This window comes from Thalassophryne amazonica, chromosome 1 (genome assembly GCF_902500255.1).
Source record: "Thalassophryne amazonica chromosome 1, fThaAma1.1, whole genome shotgun sequence".
Taxonomy (NCBI): Eukaryota; Metazoa; Chordata; class Actinopteri; order Batrachoidiformes; family Batrachoididae; genus Thalassophryne; species Thalassophryne amazonica.
This window is the reverse complement of record NC_047103.1, coordinates 48,289,130-48,308,556: the sequence shown is the minus strand read 5'-3', so window position 1 is coordinate 48,308,556 and position 19,427 is coordinate 48,289,130. Positions and strand designations below refer to the sequence as shown.

At 42.3% G+C, this 19,427-nt stretch overlaps 1 protein-coding gene across 1 annotated transcript in view; it reads left to right on the top strand.

The window, feature by feature from the left end:
* drd3 (dopamine receptor D3) overlaps positions 1-19,427 on the top strand; it is a 156,759-nt gene that overhangs the window by 114,756 nt on the left and 22,576 nt on the right. The window contains exon 6 of the mRNA XM_034169444.1: positions 9,201-9,266. Coding sequence (XP_034025335.1) covers positions 9,201-9,266 — 66 coding nt within the window. The remainder of the gene's footprint in view (positions 1-9,200; positions 9,267-19,427) is intronic.

The following is a 19,427-nucleotide window of genomic DNA, read 5'->3' as shown; positions in this document are numbered from 1 at the left end:
TAATGACACAATTTTTCACGGACTGGCCTTTAAGGTGTGGCCAATAAATACAACAAAATAAAATTATACGACTGGCATGAAAACTGTGGTATTTTCTAAATATAATAATAAATGTGAATGTGAATAAATGTGAATCCACTGTGTACTTGTATGCAATTTGTTAGCAGTGTCCTTGTTACGTTGCTCCAACAACATAACATGAGCCTCCTAACACTCTCTGCCCGCTATGGAAACGTTTAAAGATGCCTTCAAAAGAAGATACACCACAAAAAAAAAAATAATAATAATAATAATAATTATATATTATATGCTTGAAAAATACAACTCACCATAATGCTTTTTAACTGCAGCCTCTCTGAGAAGTTCACAGCAAATGTCTTTAGTGGTGCGCAGGATCAATTCTTCACCAAGAGGGAATGACTTCGTAGCCTTATCAACACGGTTAGCCACCAAGTATGATGTTCTCACTCAGTGCACACATATTTGTTGATGTGATGGCGCTCAGTAATTGCTTCTGACCTTGTTCACGCTTTTTCTTTCAAAATACTCCAAAGGCCTCTTTTAATGCAGGGTGCTTGGTCTTGAAGTGGTGAAGCAGTTTTGAAGGCTTCATTGCATTTGTAGCGAGCCAGTCACCACATTTTATACAGAGCGAGCTTGGTGCATGGGAATCACCCGTCCCGATAAATCCATATTTTTTAAGTAGGACTCCTGGTATTGTCTGTTAAATGCAGCTTTCTTTTTCTTGGAAGTTGTAGGCACTTCTTTTGTCTCCTTACTGGGCCTTTTCCCCTTTGCAAAGAAACTTTCCAAAAACACTCTTTTTACTCATTTTGCTAGCTTGTGGGTTCAAATTTATCGGGAACATATCGTGGAACTGAGATAAGCATCTTGACATGCTTCAATAGTGAGTCGTAGGCAGATGTAATGGAGAGAATCCAATCGTAAAATTGTTCAGACTCAAGCAATAAATAAAACGAAAATAATGTAAGTTATTTATTTTTTCTGTGTGGCCCAGTACCAAATGACCCACGGATCAGCAGTGGTCTGTGATCCAGGGGTTGGGGACATTTGTCTCAGATGTTAAGACATTTCATGTTGTGTGTTGGGGGGGGTGTGGCTGGATATTTTGGTGTTCTTTTCTTTTCTTTGCTCTCCAGGTGGTATGCAAACTGATTTATTGTCTGTGGAGAAGGTGCTGGCAGAAGAGTCCTTCACCCTCATCAACGTTATGTGCAGCACCTGTGGATGGTGCTCACGTGCAACCTTAAAGACTTTCAGCTGAAGCAGATAATGAGATGGCGTTCTGCATTTAAGCCATGTGTGATTCAAGCAGAATTGCCGGGAACTCGACCTTGTGATGTTCGTTTGTGAGACGCTGAGGAACGCGCCTGGGTTTGACGCATCGTGCCTGTGAAGGAAGAAGGGTGAGGGACACATGCTGTCAGCACACATCAGAGGTGATTAATTGTTTGACTAATTGTTGATAGTAACTTGGTATTTTGTTATGCAGTAGATTTGAATTGTGATGAGAACTGTGCAGCTTGCTTCTCACTGCCGTGGCGTGCGGAGTGGTAATCCTCCACCTGTTGTGAGAAGCTGCTCATTTACATAAAGCTTAAATACAGACCTGAATGTGTTGCTGATAGTGTGTGCCTTTTGAAGGATATTGATTGTAGCTGCTGACTTACCTCACCTTTTCTATCCTTCGCAGAGAGTCGGTTTGTCGTGTCCACCTGGGGGGTGTTTGGCGGTAAAGTGAGTCCAGAAGCGCCGGGCTTCGATCCTTTTAGGCGCTGGAGAGCGTGCCAGCCTTCACTCCACCAGACTGATGCATCTTTTGTTTATACACTTTGTTATGCACCAGAGGGTGGAAAAATAAATTGTTTTGTTATTGGAACCGCTTTCTGGTTATTTTAGCGCTGGGTTCCGTCAGACGCAGGTCCGCTCCTCAACCCGCGTCGACACATAACATTTCACCACACAACAAGCCATATTAATCCCAGGTGTTTGTAATAAAATATAGCAAACAACAGACACAGACCTCCACAACAGCTAGCAGCCACATCGAGCAGACAGACACAGTGAGAGTCGAGATCGGCTCAGCCACTCTCACTCAAAGTGACTCCATTACACATACCCTTATGGCTTAAAATGGCTTAAATGTAGAAGTTGTAATGAAGGGGGAACTACCAACAGAGACCAGGCTGTAAACATGTTTATTTCTGCTCTAACGTTGGACTTTTTAACATGGACTTCAATGGGAACATGTTCGCTTTGGGAGCCAGCCTCAAGCAGACAGTTTTTCCTCCTCCAGCAGGGTTTCATCTGATGCCACCAAAGCTTACCGCTTGCTCCAGATAGGCTTACCATACTGTTTGTATTTCTTAATGACTGATGTAAATGAAGTCAAAGACATGTTAAGAAATGTTCATGTATCCATCCCCTGGCTGTAGAAGTGATTATTTGTATTAAAAACACTCTGGAATTGCATGTAAAAATATCTGCAATTCCTAAATGGTTAATATGATAGTTTTGTTAAACCCCTTGAACTAAAGCAGAAAGTCAACACTACAAGTTTGATTGTTTCATTTAATTTCCCATATGGTGGTGCAAAGAGGCATCTATCTACTATAAAGCAAGAAGCGTCTGTGTGTGTATGTGGCTCGCATATCTCTCTGACTGTTTGTTAGATTGGCCTCAGCTTTTGGTTTGTGCACGAGTGAGGTGGGCAGTCCCCCGGGGCGCATTTTTTCATGACACATATAGGGGCGCCACAAATACTTAAAAAAATCATTCTGCGTCGCAAAGCAGTAATCATATCACTGTGTGAGGAATTGGCAAATTGACGTCCAGCAGCTGCAGGCAGACGCCCCTGCATGCTGACGTGGACAGAACACTTCACAGAGGTTCGGCGGTTGTCTCCCGCGTGACCGGGGACACGTGCTGTTCCTTGACCGTGCACTCGGCTCTACGGCTCCAGACGGAGCATCATGCTCACTGTTCCTCGCTGCTCCGCCTCCACGTTGTCTCTGCTCTGGCAGAGTGAAGTCCATTAGGATGCAGCAGAGCAGAACCACAACTCCAGGGAATGATGAAGGCAGCTAGTTGATGAACTAAAAGGTGTTTGAAAGTGGATAGACAAGGTGGAACAACGGGTTTGAATCTCACTAGAGAGGACAGGAGCATTGTGCTCACTGCTCCCCACTGCTCTGCCTCTGTTCACATTACTAGCTGAAGTGACTTGAATCTGACCTTTTTTGTGTGCCTGGAAGAGTGTGTGTTTTTCAGTTTTTACAATAATTTTCCAGCAACATACATTGACAAAAAATAAATAAATAAATAAATAATAATAATAAAATTTTAAATGAGGGTTATCTTCATAATTAACTGGTTTGTTTGATGGAGAAAAAGAATCACATTTAATTTCATTGGCATAGGAACATTTCAGTTTAGATTTTCTTTTGACCCACAAATGAAGACCAAAAACATTAGGGAGGAAAAAAAGGCAAATACTACATGATCAAATTTCTGTCATACCTAAAACTATTGCAGATTAATTCAAGCTAAATATTTACACATTTAGCCTAATATTTACAAACATCAAGCTAAATATTAAGCTAAATGTTGAGACAAATATGCACCTTAATAAAAGAGCTAATTGGTCCTCCCTGAAAGACAGATTAAAAAGCATCTAATGACAGACATTTAGCATGTGAAGGCATCTTTATTCAGATTTGCAATTCATGGATATTTTGTATTAGAGTTATATTCTAGCCTGCAGTCCTTTGTTGTCAGTTTCAATTGCAAATTCAGGGGCACTTGTAAAATATATATAAAAATAATAAAATAATTTTAAAAATGGCTGTTTGTGCAAAAAACAAACAAAAAGGGGTGGGGGAGCGGTGAACGCTTGCAGAGGGTCTCGCCTGAGGAGTAATTCAGTGTAGAACCATCACTGCTGACCATGTTGGATGACTGTCAATCTTTATCTTAAGATAACTGTATTTGCATGTCTCTTTGTATCTCAATGTCAACCATGTCTTAGGGCCACTTCACACATAGTGCGTTTGGTCAAAGTTTGGTCGAATACGGCGAATCAGCGTGAAACAGTTTGAATTAGCACAACACGAAACATCGCACCAACGGGCAGGCGTGCATGATCCCGGTGCGAGACTTCATGCACACGACAGTGTCTTTTGAGCAGGAACACAGTGTGAGGTGCACCACATCACACCGCTTATGTGTAATAAATAAGACATAAAAAACATCTGGTACCTGTGGGACCACATCGTGCCGCTTATGTGGAATAAATAAAAAATAAAAACCAGCTGGTACCTGTGGAACCACATCGCGTTGCTTATGTGGAAAACATTTTTTTTTAAAAAGAAGAACAAAACATCCCACCCACAAGACTCGAACCCGCACCTTCCAAAAGCTCTGATTGCCAGTCAGAAACTTTACCACTGAGCTACAGAGCTGGCCTTTGAAAGCTGTGGGAACTTGCCTCATATCAGGAAGGACATTAGGGGTCTCCAATTGGTTCAAAATGCTGCACCCAGACTTTTGACACGAAGCAGAAAGTACAACTACATTACACCCATTTTGGCATCCCTTCACTGGCTTCCTGTCCCAGTGAGATCAGATTTTAAGGTTCTGCTACTAACCTATAAAATTATTCATGGACTGGCACTTCTCTACCTAGCTGACCTAATTAAACCTTACGTACTGGCCCGGGCTTTACGTTCTCAGGGTGCAGGACTACTTTGTGTTCCTAAGGTGAATAAGAAGTCTGCGGGTCACAGAGCTTTCTCTTACCATGCCCCTGTTCTGTGGAATGATCTCCCTGCATCAGTAAAACAGTCAGATTCTGTGGAGATTTTCAAGTCCAGACTTAAGACGCACTTATTTTCCCTTTCATATGGCTATCATACTGGTACAGTTTTGTTTTACGTTTTTTACTCTTTTAATTCATTTATTAGTAATTGGAGCGAGCTGCGGCCTCAACTTTACCTAAATTCTGGGTCTTTTAGTGAAGTTTAGGACTCGTGGCCGGAGATCACCTTAGTATTTTTCTTTTTTTCTTGTTGTTTAATGCTGGCAAATTATACAGTATTTTTTGTCTTTCTGATGCCTGATTCTGTTTTTTCTCTGTTTAAGGTGCAGCTCCATCCAGAGATGGGAGTTGTATTCATGTTGGCGATCCTCCTGTCCTGTATGCCAATAGCATTTCTTGTATATTTGTCCGTGAATTGTTCTGTCAATTGTTCTGTAATTTATGTTTGTAGCATGGCCCAAGCAGAGGGTCACCCTTTTGAGTCTGGTCTGCTTGAGGTTTCTTCCTCAGAGGGAGTTTTTCCTTACCACTGTTGCTCTGGGGGTTGGTAAGGTTAGACCTTACCTGTGTGAAGCGCTTTGAGGCAACTCTGTTGTGATTTGGCGCTATATAAATGAAATAAATTGAAATTGAAATAGAATATTTTACAAAAGCACATTCATCTGTAAACACCAACACACGACACATGTCACATTAACGTGTTGGTTTACATAATGAATGACTGAACCAATCAGTGTTTAGCAGAGGCACTTTTACCCAGAATCCTTTGTGATCTGTCTGTGTTTGTTACAAAACCTCTGAATTAGTGCATTATTCAACATTAAAAGATATATGTTATATTTTAACTTTGTACAAATGACAGAATTGACATTAATGGAGTTATTCTATCAGTATTCACACCAAACCATAAGTAAGCATGACTTTATTTTCCAAGACCTCCGCCTGTGTGAGTTTTGGCCCTTTTTCAGATGATTTTTCATTCGTGCGAGAATTTTTTGTACCGAGTTTCAGGTTAATTGCACGTCCTGCATCATGTAGTGTACATGGAGTAACAAGCCGCATTTAACATCTCACAACCACCTCCTGATCGCCGATCATATAGTCGAATGAAAATCAGACCTGTTTGATAATATTCTGGTCGGCCGTCATGAGGGTATCCTGCTGCTGAAGAGGAACAAGCATCCAACTGAATGCAGTGTGCATGTGCAAACACCGCAGACCTGTCTTGTAATGTTTTTTTGTTGTTTTGTTTTGTTTTTAAACTTTGATGTCTCCCATGGAGAGTTTTGTAAATTAAGTTTGAAAAAACTTAACTTGTGATTAAAAATATCATACAGTGACGAATACTGCCATGAACTGCCATGAACACTACTGGCCAGTAGATGGTAGTAGAGACCGTGAAAACTTGCCAAAACAAATTCCAGATAATCCGTGTCTGCTACATTTAAGATGCGTGGAATTTAACAAACGCAAATACAATAACGTCTATAAACCCAGAGAATATATTCACGAGAGATTTAGGCACTAGAGTTTAATGCTGTTGTCCGTGGAGCCTGAACAGAGTGTCTGAAATGCATTTGTCATGTCGTGAACGCACTGAGATTACCCTATCCTACCCATAATGTACTGCTGGGCACAGCATGTGCTCACTAAAACCTTAAAAATTAGCACATTACTTTAAAGCTAAAACATATATCTGATATTTTCACTTTATAAAACTTCAGACATGACAGTAATATTAAATAACTTGTCCAAAATTAGTTTGGTTAAAATTTGAACCATAAGTTAAAAATGTATGCCTCTGGATGACTTGGGTGCTATTGCCAGCATATCAGTATGGTGTTAAAGGATTTTTTTTTTTTTTTTGTGACCAGTTCTCCTTTTCCTGCAGAGGATACAGTGGTTTCTCCTGGAAGCAGCTCTCTTCTGTTTGCAGAGGGTAGAACTACACATCTGCTATGAAACTTTTAACAGGTAGGTGCTCAACTGATTTAAAATTTTTAAAATGTTTGCGCTGTTCAGCTTTGTTTACTACGAAAAATTTATCGGAAAATAATTAGTCCGATAATGTTTTTTAAAGTTATCTAAAAAGATAATCTGATAATGAAAACATTATCTTTGATAATTATCTGTTATTGGAATATCAGAACTGTGCCCACCACTGGGTATAACTGAAGTTGTGTCAGGTAGGGCATCCGGTGTAAAACTTGTACCAAATCCCATAGCGAGTCTGTGTTGGATCCGCTGTGGTGACCCTGAACAAACAGGAGCAACCAAAAGGCAAACAACAACAACTGGCTTTATGAAAAAGCTGACACTGTTGTCAACGTACAGCTCATTAGAGAGCAAATTTACTCTCTCATGAGTTGCAGTCAGCCAGCTGTAACATCTTTGATCTCATCCATCAGTCTAATTTTTGTCCCACTTACATCGATCACACAAATGACGGCTTCATCCTCATATCCAGGGGCAAGGAGATTCAGTGCCTCTGTATTGTCGCTGTTGTTAAAATAGAATGCAGGAAAAGGCAGGATGAGATGATTCCGTTCATCCTGACCAGCATTTGCTTCCTGGATCATGTGGGTGGATTCATTGTCACTGAGCACACTTTCACTTTACTATTTGAACATCAGGTTCCAATCAGCTGGATGTGGTTAAGGGCCCCTTCACACATAACACGATTTAAGTCAACTAGCGCACGAAGGAGGAATTGTATGTCAATTGTGACAAATCAGAGCTTCCTCCAACACCTCGTACACCTGTTACTACAACTATTTGCACACACCAGCGCCTGAAAGACAGAGTGTGCCCTGTGAGAGCCCATCGATCCCTCTCGCGGCAGGTGTCGGCCAAATTCCAGGTGACACACATGGACATCTAACACCGCTCGCTCGGCACTTAGAAAATGTGTGGCCATTCTCGCTGTTAGCACGAAAACAGGATGTGAAATTTGTCTAAGTACCCCTATAACTGTGAAGTTGCCAAGTACACATGTGACATGCCAGAGTGTCGGCTCCCCCACAACACGTGTGTGTGTTTCGTGCACTGCCCCCCTCCCCCAACACATTGTGTGCATGTGGTTCACCCCCCCCCCGCAGGTGAGACACCTCTCACCTGATCACAGAGTGACACTTTGGTCTGCGCGCTGAATGGACAGGGAGTGTGGCTGGCTTGTCTCTGGTCCTGGACATCACAGCTGCAGAACACGTACCGTGTTTTGATGGACATGCGCGTGTGTGTGCTTGATGTACTCACATAGAAATACATAAAAACATATCACTTTTGCGACAGACTGGAGAGCGTGTACAGCACGCACATTGACAGGCTGCCCCAGGTGATATGGACCATCAGATCATAACACGCAGCGGGTGATCTGAATGTCACATCACCCACATGAGCTCTGTTCTACATGACACAGTGTCTGTCCTGCAGCGCGCTGTCCACAAGACACGTGTTGGGCTGGACATGCCATGTTCAGCAGATGTGGACATGAAGAGAACGCCCTGCTTCTCATTCATGTAATTTCATGCCTGTACATCTGTAACCATGGGTCATCTACAGAGGAACAGATGGATCATACTTATATTGTTCGCTTGAGGGATAAGAGGGATTCAATAAAATGTGGTCTTGTTTTTATGGTGTGTGTGTGTTTTTTTTTTAATTACCTCCATCTCCAGGCATTTTTCCCCACCTTTTACAGGCCAGTGATGGTAGTGCAGTGGTAAAGATTCTGGCTGGCAATCAGAGCTTTTGTAAATTGCAGGTTCGAATGCCATGGGTGGCATGTATTTTTTTTTCCACAGCAGCTGTGCGATGTGGTTACACATGCTGCAGCTGCTCGCACTATGTTCCTGCTGCAATGGTTTTGTGCACGCAGTGCATGTCTTAATATGCGGGATTGTTCACACCTGTCCGTCGGCTTGATGTTTTCGTGGTTCACTCATAGGAACTGTTCCGCTGTGATTTGCCCTGATTTATACTTATTCTTACTATGTGTGCAGGGGCCCTATGTCTTTAACTGAGGTCTTATCCAAACCCTGGAGAAGGTATAAGAGAAAGATGTTTTGAATTAACTTAATGGGACTGTGAATCACTTGACTGAAGGATCATTCCATACAAATAAAGAAGTTTTCACTTTGTTCATGTTCTCATCGAGTTTTGACTTGGAGATGAATAGAGAACTTCACTAACATTTTGAGGACACTGAACCAAATTTGTGAAGACGATGAATCACTTATATTTTGAAATCAACTTGAATTCTGAAGAATTTCTTTTTTTCCTGTAGCTTAATGCAGCAGGGAGTGGAGGATGACAGGGTTAACGTTTCTGTGTTTGGTTCTTGAATTTCCCTCTCATCCTCCAGGAGACTTGCCTACAGGAAGATACTCCCAAAGCGAAGCAAGATCTTTCGCCTATTAGGATTCAAGTGGTAAGTATAAATTTAAACCAGAAACCCGACACAACAGTGGGATTCTTGGATTGATTTTTTTTTTTTTTCAGTGGTCTAGTTTTGCTGAATGCAGTACAGTCTAACTCACACACTGACTGTGTTGGGGTATTGTGACACACCGGCATGTGAGCGAGTTCTGTTTTTAGCTTCTCACACGGGCCGTCCATGTGTATGTTTCTGCTTGTTGCCGTTTTGTTCTGGCCAGAGGTCTGAGAAAGAGCAGAAGCTCAGTTGTCCTCGCTGTGACGTTTGTCACCTGATCACGTAGTCTGTGCCACACTCTGGTTGAATGCCATGCACATTCAAGCAGCTGCGTAAAATACAGCCAGTTTAAAGATCAAGTGGACAAGCGAGAAGAGGATGTGATGAATTCTCTGAGTGTGTGGACACTGTGGAGTTCAGCCTTTAGCCAAAAACCAAGTTATCGTATAAAAAACTTCAAAACGACTTTATTTCTAAAGATACAGTTGATCATCGTGGTCATCTGCGTATTTTGGATGAAATGGTGTTGATGATGCTGGATTGTGTGAAAAGCTGCGGGGACAGCTAACAGCTCATTAGCGAAGCTAACATTTTTATTAGCAGGCTACCTTTTCAGCAAACTTCAAAAACCCTTCGCAGACCAATTAGCTTCAACTTAGTACCACCAACTTCAGGCAAGCTAACTTACACTGAGGCACATAAGCATTTACGGAAATGTATTGCATTCACTGGATAAAAAACATTTGACCGCTGATCTCATAATTACGAGAAAAGATCTCATAATTACGAGATCAGGATCTCGTAATTATGAGTAAAGATCAGGTGTCTAAATTGTTTTATGTGCAAGGTCTGTGAGAAAAGTATCTGACCTTATTATTTTTAAAAAAAAAACCATATGGATTTGAATCACTTGTGATTACATCAGCCAAGCTTGAACCCTCGTGGGCATGCAAGAGTTTTTTCACGCCTGTCGGTGACGTCATTCGCCTGTGAGCACGCCTTGTGGAAGGAGTGGTCCAGCCCCCTCGTCGGAATTCCTTTGTCTGAGAAGTTGCTGAGAGACTGGCGCTGTGCTTGATCAAAATTTTTTCAAAAACTGTGAGGCACATCCAAGTGGACACCATTCGAGAAATTCAGCTGGTTTTCGGTGAAAATTTTAACGGCTGATGAGAGATTTTGGATTGTTTCTATCGCTGTAAGGACTTCCCACAGAGCGAGACGTCGTGCAGCGCTCCGAGGCGACGTCGTCATCCTGTTTCAAGCTGAAAACCTCCAAATTTAAGCCTCTGTTGACCCAGGACATCGTGAGAGAACAGAGAAGTTTCAGAAGAGCTCGGAATCAGCAGTTTATCCGGACATTCCACTGTTAAAGGAGATTTTTTTTAATGAAAGATGTGCGGATGGATTGGCGTGTTGGCTCGCAGCCGGCGCGGCGCGCCTGCCACAGGAAAAAGACCTCCGTTGGAAGCCTTAAGAACAAGTTGGAACATGCCCTGCTGTTAAACAATTTCTCAGATACTCACTCAACTGAAAGCCACCAAAAGCCGCCTGTATTTTACAAATGGTTATCAACACGGAGGTGTTTTTCCTGTGGTGGGTGCGCCGCGCCGGCTGCGAGCTGACGCGCCAATCCGTCCGCACGTCTTTCATTAAAAAAATCTCCTTTAACAGTGGAATGTCCGGATAAACTGCTGATTCCGACCTCTTCTGAAACTTCTCTGTTCTCTCACGATGTCCTGGGTCAACAGAGGCTTAAATTTGGAGGTTTTCAGCTTGAAACAGGATGACGACGTCGCCTCGGAGCGCTGCGCGACGTCCCACTCCGTGGGAAGTCCTTACAGCGATAGAAACAATCCAAAATCTCTCATCAGCCGTTAAAATTTACACCAAAAACCAGCTGAATTTCTCGAATGGTGTCCACTCGGATGTACCTCACAGCTTTTGAAAAAATTTTGATCAAGCACAGCACCAGTCTCTCAGCAACTTCTCAAACAATGAAAATCCGACGAGGGGGCTGGACCACTCCTTCCACAAGGCGTGCTCACAGGCGAATGACGTCACCGACAGGCGTGAAAAAACTCATGCATGCGCACGAGGTTTCAAGCTTGGCTGATGTAATCACACGTGATTCAAATCCATATAGTTTTTAAAAAAATAAAACTGTTGGTTTCTTTTCTAATAGACCTCGTATATGCTTCCATACTTCCAGTCCCTCAGTAAAGAAGCGGGTTGACCTCAGCTGATGATAACACACTGCAGTTGAACACAAAGTGTGGCTTTTCCCCTGAAGTGCTCCCAGATGAAAGTCCAGGGAGGACCACAGGGCGTCTTCCAGCTTTCACTCACACAGCCCCACCGACCACTGAGGGACGCAGGGCTCACTCCCACCCGGGCGCATGCCAGTCTGTGGGCCTCGCTGGAGGAGTTTCATTCATCCAAGAATAGTTTAGGGGGAAATCCACACTTTGAGTGCACTGTGGTGTGTGATCGCAGTACAGTGTCAGAGGTTACAAATTGGCCAATTTTTAGATTATGACTCAGGAATTATCACGTTTGTCTTTACCGAGGGACTGGAAGTACGGAAGCAATTACACACACACACACACACACACACACACACACACACACACACACACACACACACACACACACACACACAAAATAAATAAATTAAAAGAAAAAAAGCTTGATCTTGTAATTACGAGATCCTGATGTCGTAATTATGAGATCTTTTCTCATAATTATGAAATCTTTTCTTGTAATTACGAGATCAGCGGTCAAATTTTTTTTATCCAGTGAATGCAGCCTCTAACCTTAGTGGTACATAAATAAAATTTGGGGTTCCACAGGGGTCCGTCTTAGGCCCCCTGGTTTTCTACCTTTATATAGCACCCTTTGGGCACATATTGCGGCGTTTTGGGATTACCTTTCCCTGCTATGCTGATGATACTCAGTTATACATGCCGATAACTGCTGGTAATCTCATTCACATAAAATCCTAAGAAGATTGCCTTGCATCAATGAGAAGTTGGATGTCTAGAAACTTCCTACTTTTAAACTCTGATAAGACTGAAATGATGGTTCTTGGTCCAGTGAGACATCGGCATCAATTTGACCAGTTAATGCTTAGCCTAGGCTCGTGTGTCATACATCACACTGACAAAGTGAGGAACCCTGGGGTAATTTTTGATCCTACATTGTCCTTTGACCTCCACATTAGAAATATTACAAGGACTGCTTTCTTCCACCTGTCTATCTCGGCTTTCAATGCTTACCATTCCAGTAAGTATCAGTGAAATTGTGGAGAGCTGTCCAAAGACATGTCCAAACTTGTCCACTGACACGCCGAAACGGAGGTGTTCCTGAATCGGTCGTGAGGCGCAAAGCCTCCGTGCGGCTTTCCATGACAAAATCTCTTGTTAAAAGTAAAATCTGCTGGAAAATGGCTGATGTCCAGCTCTTGTGATAACCAGAGAAAGAGCACACGACAGTCTCGTATCCACAGAGCCATCCATTTAGAAATGGTCCGGTGGCGTGTGCCGCATCGTCGCAACTCGGAGCGTGGCGCGCCGAGCGTCCTTAAAGGGGTCCTTAAAGCTGTACCAACAGACCTTATTCTCTGTGAAGCCCGTAAAATTTTCACCGAAAGCCAGATAAATTTTTCGAATGGTTTCCAGGTGCCAGTCTCTAACAGCTTCTGAAAAAATTCTGATGGAAAAAAAGTCCTTTTCATTCCACCATTTCCAGACAATGAAAATCCGATGAGGGGGTGGGACCACTCCTTCCCAAGGCGTGCTCACAGGCGAATGATGTCACCGACAGGCGTGGAAAAACTCACGCATGCGCATGAGGGTTCAAGCATGTCTGACGTAAAAACATATGAATGAAATCCATATAGTTTTTGAAAAAAATAAAAAGGACCGTTACTTTATTGACAGACCTCCTATATTTTCATCTTTTACCAACTTCGTGCTGTAAATGTGCGGACTTTTCTGATTCATTTGTAATCAGCATTCATATTTTAATCAATGATTAAAATATGAAAGAGTGAAAGCAGAAAATGTTCAAATCACAGCTTTTTGTGTCTGATGTAACAGGTGCGTGTCCAGGCTGCAGGTCCGAGTCTGAGCACAGTGTGAAAAAAAATAAACGGTCGGACTTTTCATCACAGAAATTACTCTGGCCCCACATTACTTGAATCGGCGAGTGTCAGAGTGTTGAAATTTATGGCCTCTTCACACATAGTGCGAAGTTTGGATGATGTTTGGACAAATACGGAGAAACAGCCAAAACACTTCGAATTTGCACACCACAAAACATTGCACCGACGGGCAGGTATGCATGATGCTGGCGCGACAGTTTGTGCACACGACGGTGTCTGTCGAGCAGGAACAGCAGCTCACTCTGCTGCAGCTGCTCGCATTGTGTTCCATGGGACAAGCTGAACCACACTGCGCTGCTGATTTAGAGGAAAATTAAATAAAAAAACAGCTGTATAATTAGTGAATATCACTGGGTTGATATACATAATACATAAAGGGGGATGCAATACAGAACCCTGCGGTTAAACAACCCTGGTAAAAAAAACAAAAAAAAAACACAAGATTTGAACCCACACCATCTGATTACCAGATGGCAACTCTACCACTGCACCACAATCACTATCTTATAACAGAAGCATGAAATGGCTGTAATCAACAAGCAGACAAATGTATTTTCCAAAAAAAAGAAGAAAAGCGCTGTTATAATTGACCAAACAGCGTTTGCTATGGTGTATTTCTGCTGATATGTGACTGAAAGTGGCGTATTTGTCATACTGTTGGCCTGTCATATGGTCCTGCGGCTCGCAGCTCACTGTCCTGTCAGACAGACGTGACGTTCAGATCACCTGCTGCGTGTCCACATAAACTGACGGTCCAGTCCAGCTGGACCAGCCAGTGTGCGCGTGCTCTCCAGCCCGTCGCAAGCAATATATGTTTTTATGTTTTCAATGTGAGAACAGCAAGTGCACACATCCATGTGTCCATCACAACATGGTGCGTGTTCTGTCCAGGACTAGCCATGTTGACAACTGCCACGCCTCCCTCTGTTCAGAGCACAGATCAAAGTGTCACTCTCTGATCAGATGAGATGCGCCTCGTCTATAGGGTGCGTGCGAACCACACATATGCACGTGTTGGATGGGGGGTTGCGGGGGAATGCGCGACACACACACACACGTTGTGGGGGGAGCCGACGGCACGGCACATCTTGACAACTCCACAGTCATGGGGAACTTAGACAAATTTCACAGTGAGTATGACAGTAGACAGTCTGCAGTCTGTTGTCGTGCCAACAGTGCGACTGGCCACACATTTTGTAAGTACCATGCGAGCGGTATTAGATATTCGTGCGTGTCACCTGGAATTTGGCCAACACCTGCCACGAGAGGGTACAGTGGGTTCATACAGCGCGCACTCTGTCTTTCAGCTGCTGGTGTGCGCAAATTGTTGTACCAGCAGGTGTACGAGACATTTGAGGCAGGGATGATTTCACATGGTTTGCACACGATTCCTGCGTCATGCGCACTAAGTGCGCACTTCGTCCAAACTTCACACTATGTGTGAAGGGGCCCTTAATTTGTACCTTGGTGGAGGTGATGGTCTAGTGGTTTGGGTGTTGGGCTTGAGACCAGAAGATCCTTGGTTCAAATCCCCACCTGACTGGAAATCAAATCAAATTAATTTTATTTATATAGCGCCAAATCACAACAAACAGTTGCCCCAAGGCGCTTTATATTGTAAGGCAAAAGCCATACAATAATTACAGAAAAACCTCAATGGTCAAAACGACCCCCTATGAGTAAGCACTTGGCGACAGTGGGAAGGAAAAACTCCCTTTTAACAGGAAGAAACCTCCAGCAGAACCAGGCTCAGGGAGGGGCAGTCTTCTGCTGGGACTGGTTGGGGCTGAGGGAGAGAACCAGGAAAAAGACATGCTGTGGAAGAGAGCAGAGATCAATCACCAATGATTAAAAGCAGAGTGGTGCATACAGAGTAAAAAGAGGTGAATAAAAAGAAACACTGGGTGCATCATGGGAACCCCCCAGCAGTCTAAGTCTATAGCAGCATAACTAAGGGATGGTTCAGGGTCACCTGATCTAGCCTTAACTATAAGCTTTTTAAAAAAGGAAAGTTTTAAGCTTAATCTTAAAAGTAGAGAGGGTGTCTGTCTCCCTAATCCGAATTGGGAGCTGGTTCCACAGGAGAGGAGCCTGAAACCTGAAGGCTCTGCCTCCCATTCTACTCTTACAAACCCTAGGAACTACAAGTAAGCCTGCAGTCTGAGAGCGAAGCGCTCTATTGGGGTGATATGGTACTAAGAGGTCCCTAAGATAAGATGGGACCTGACTATTCAAAACCTTATAAGTAAGAAGAAGAATTTTAAATTCTATTCTGGAATTAACAGGGAGCCAATGAAGAGAAGCCAATATGGGTGAAATATGCTCTCTCCTTCTAGTCCCTGTCAGCACTCTAGCTGCAGCATTTTGAATTAAGTGAAGGCTTTTCAGGAAACCTTTAGGACAACCTGATAATAATGAATTACAGTAGTCCAGCCTAGAAGAAATAAATGCATGAATTAGCGTTTCAGCATCACTCTGCGACAAGACCTTTCTAATTTTAGAGATATTGCGCAAATGCAAAAAAGCAGTCCTACATATTTGCTTAATATGCGCATTGAAGGACATATCCTGATCAAAAATGACTCCAAGATTTCTCACAGTATTACTGGAGGTCAGGGTAATGCCATCCAGAGTAAGGATCTGGTTAGACACCATGTTTCTAAGATTTGTGGGGCCAAGTACAATAACTTCAGTTTTATCTGAATTTAAAAGCAGGAAATTAGAGGTCATCCATGTCTTTATGTCTGAAAGACATTCCTGCAGTTTAACTAATTGGTGTGTCCCCTCTGGCTTCATGGATAGATAAAGCTGGGTATCATCTGCGTAACAATGAAAATTTAAGCAATGCTTTCTAATAACACTGCCTAAGGGAAGCATGTATAAAGTGAATAAAATTGGTCTTAGCACAGAACCTTGTGGAACTCCATAATTAACCTTAGTCTGTGAAGAAGACTCCCCATTTACATGAACAAATTGTAATCTATTAGATAAATATGATTCAAACCACCGCAGTGCATTGCCTTTAATACCTATGGCATGCTCTAATCTCTGTAATAAAATTTATGGTCAACAGTATCAAAAGCTGCACTAAGGTCTAACAGGACAAGCACAGAGATGAGTCCACTGTCTGAGGCCATAAGAAGATCATTTGTAACCTTCACTAATGCTGTTTCTGTACTATGATGAATTCTGAAACCTGACTGAAACTCTTCAAATAGACCATTCCTCTGCAGATGATCAGTTACCTGTTTTACAACTACCCTTTCAAGAATTTTTGAGAGAAAAGGAAGGTTGGAGATTGGCCTATAATTAGCTAAGATAGCTGGGTCAAGTGATGGCTTTTTAAGTAATGGTTTAATTACTGCCACCTTAAAAGCCTGTGGTACATAGCCAACTAATAAAGATAGATTGATCATATTTAAGATCGAAGCATTAACTAATGGCAGGGCTTCCTTGAGCAGCCTGGTAGGAATGGGGTCTAATAGACATGTTGATGGTTTGGAGGAAGTAACTAATGAAAATCACTCACACAGAACAATCGGAGAGAAAGAGTCTAACCAAATACCAGCATTACTGAAGGCAGCCGAACATAAAGATATGTCTTTGGGATGGTTATGAATATTTTTTTCTCTAATAGTTAAAAATAAAAATAAAGTCACTAAGGGCCCTTGGGCAAGGTCATTAATCCCCTATTGCTCCCGGTGTGTAGTGAGCGCCTAATATGGCAGCACCCTGACATCGGGGTGAATGTGAGGCATAATTGTAAAGCGCTTTGAGCATCTGATGCAGATGGAAAAGCGCTATATAAATGCAGTCCATTTTACCTCTGTTACTTTGCATGTCCAGACTGCTCTGGGTTTTTAATGGAAATACATTGCGATTGGACACGACATTTTATCTGATCCGTTGTATAAAATCCGTTATATACGGTGTTTATTACATGGAAAAGATTAGGATTTTTTTTTTGTCTGGTTACTGCGAATATTTGGTTTATACGATGACGGTGAGTTTTACTGTACATGGGACTGAACAATAAAATTTACCTCTCAAAACTTTGATGATGATGTCGGCTTCCATCCCACACGGCTGGCTTTATTTTCCCAAATTTTTCTTGTGTTGGGATCTGAAGGGAATCGGTACATCTTGAAGCCCTTGTTGTTGTCAGGATACATGGTCGCGTGGCACAGTAGGTGGGTGGACACAAATGCAAACTCTCAGACGATGCATAAGATGTAATAATAAACTTTATCTCACAAACAGTCCAGGGTCCGGTACACAGAAAGGCAGGCAGCGTAGCAAAGGTACAGATGAGGGCAAGGCAAAAATACGTGGTTAAGAACAGGCTGAGGTCAAAGGCACGGAGAAATACAATGTCAGAGGCAGCAGCAGAAGGCAAAATCTGGAAAAACAGAACGAGGTCAAAAAACACTGAGGCAAACGAGACAAGATCAGGGCTGGAACGAAAATACAAAGATCAATGAGCTGGCACTGCAGTGAGGGAAGTGAGAGCTTAAATAACAGGTGATGAAACAAGGTGCACGTGTGATCGAGGGTTCTGGAAGGAGGTGTGGTCTGGTGAAACAAAGAGACGGGATGAGAAGCAAGAGAGAGAGCATGCGTGTGAGTGAAAACAAAGCAGATCAAAAGCAAGAGGAGTCAGTGAATAAAAACCAATGGTGAAAGTATAACGTGCCCACAGACCAACAAAAGGAAACATGAACAAAATAAAGGGCAAACCAGGAAACAGAGTGACAGACCTAAAAATAGCACAAGAATAATAAGACTGTAGACACAACTTGAACCAAATCTGAATATGACAACAAAAACACGGGAAATAAGATAGAACCGATTATAGCCCAAAGTAGAACAGAATGTGGCCGAAGTATAACTAATAACCATCACAGAAAATAAGAAACTAAACTATGAGGAACAAATTATCACAGGAAACAATACAAAACAAAAAGAATACAACAAGATAATAAAACACCAAAGATACATAATAAACAAAACCAGAGATAACATAATAGAAAATGATCATAAAAGGGCAACCAAAAAAATCAAATAAGGGGAGATAGACGACAATAGGGTACAAACCCATAACTTCGCCCCCAGCCAGGACCCACCCTGACAGTTGTGTTTATTTGTGCATCCAAATGCACAGCAACGTGACATTTTCAGTGAATAAATAAATAAAATAGCTGGATTTCCATGCAGACAGATTAACAGCGAATACTATTTTGGAACAAAGATGGCACCATGAGTCGCGTGACCGTTTTTTTTTTTTTCCCCGACTCGTCATGTCACCACTCTCTCAATTAACGCACTGTACCTGCAAAAGATCTGGTGCAAAAAATCTTTGTGACTTTTATATGACTGAAGTCAAAAATAGACACTGTTATGGGAGAAAATGATTTAGGTATTTTGTTTACCAATAAGTTGTCATTCTCCAAGTACATAAATAATGCAGCTGCAAAAGCTAATCAAGTGCTCGGTCTTATCAAAATATATTTATATATTATATATTATATTATATATTTCCAAGGAATCTTTCCTAGTGTTGTACAGGAGTTATATTAGACCTCATTTGGAATATTGTGTGCAAGTGTGGTCCCCCTTTTTTACAGAGGGGCAAAGATATGTGAGCAGTGACTCAAAGAGCCATGAGCCACTGAATTGAAGCATTGCTTCAATGGTTCACGGCTTCAAAGTGGAGTCACGCTGCAGAAACGGTTGATTACAGAGCCGCTGCAGACCAAACCCTGAATATCTGACTTTATTTATACATCCGTATGACTCTGAAACTCGGAAAAATCTGTATAATTTACGGACTATAGGTTGACATGAAAACCAAAGCTGTGTTCACCGCGGGGACACGTTCGGCACTATTCGGGATTATTCAAGATTTTTTTTTTTTTTTACCGATGACGAACGATGCGTAAAAAAAATTGACCGATGCAACTGCATTGGTCCAAACCAGTCTGGATCTGGGCCTGAGG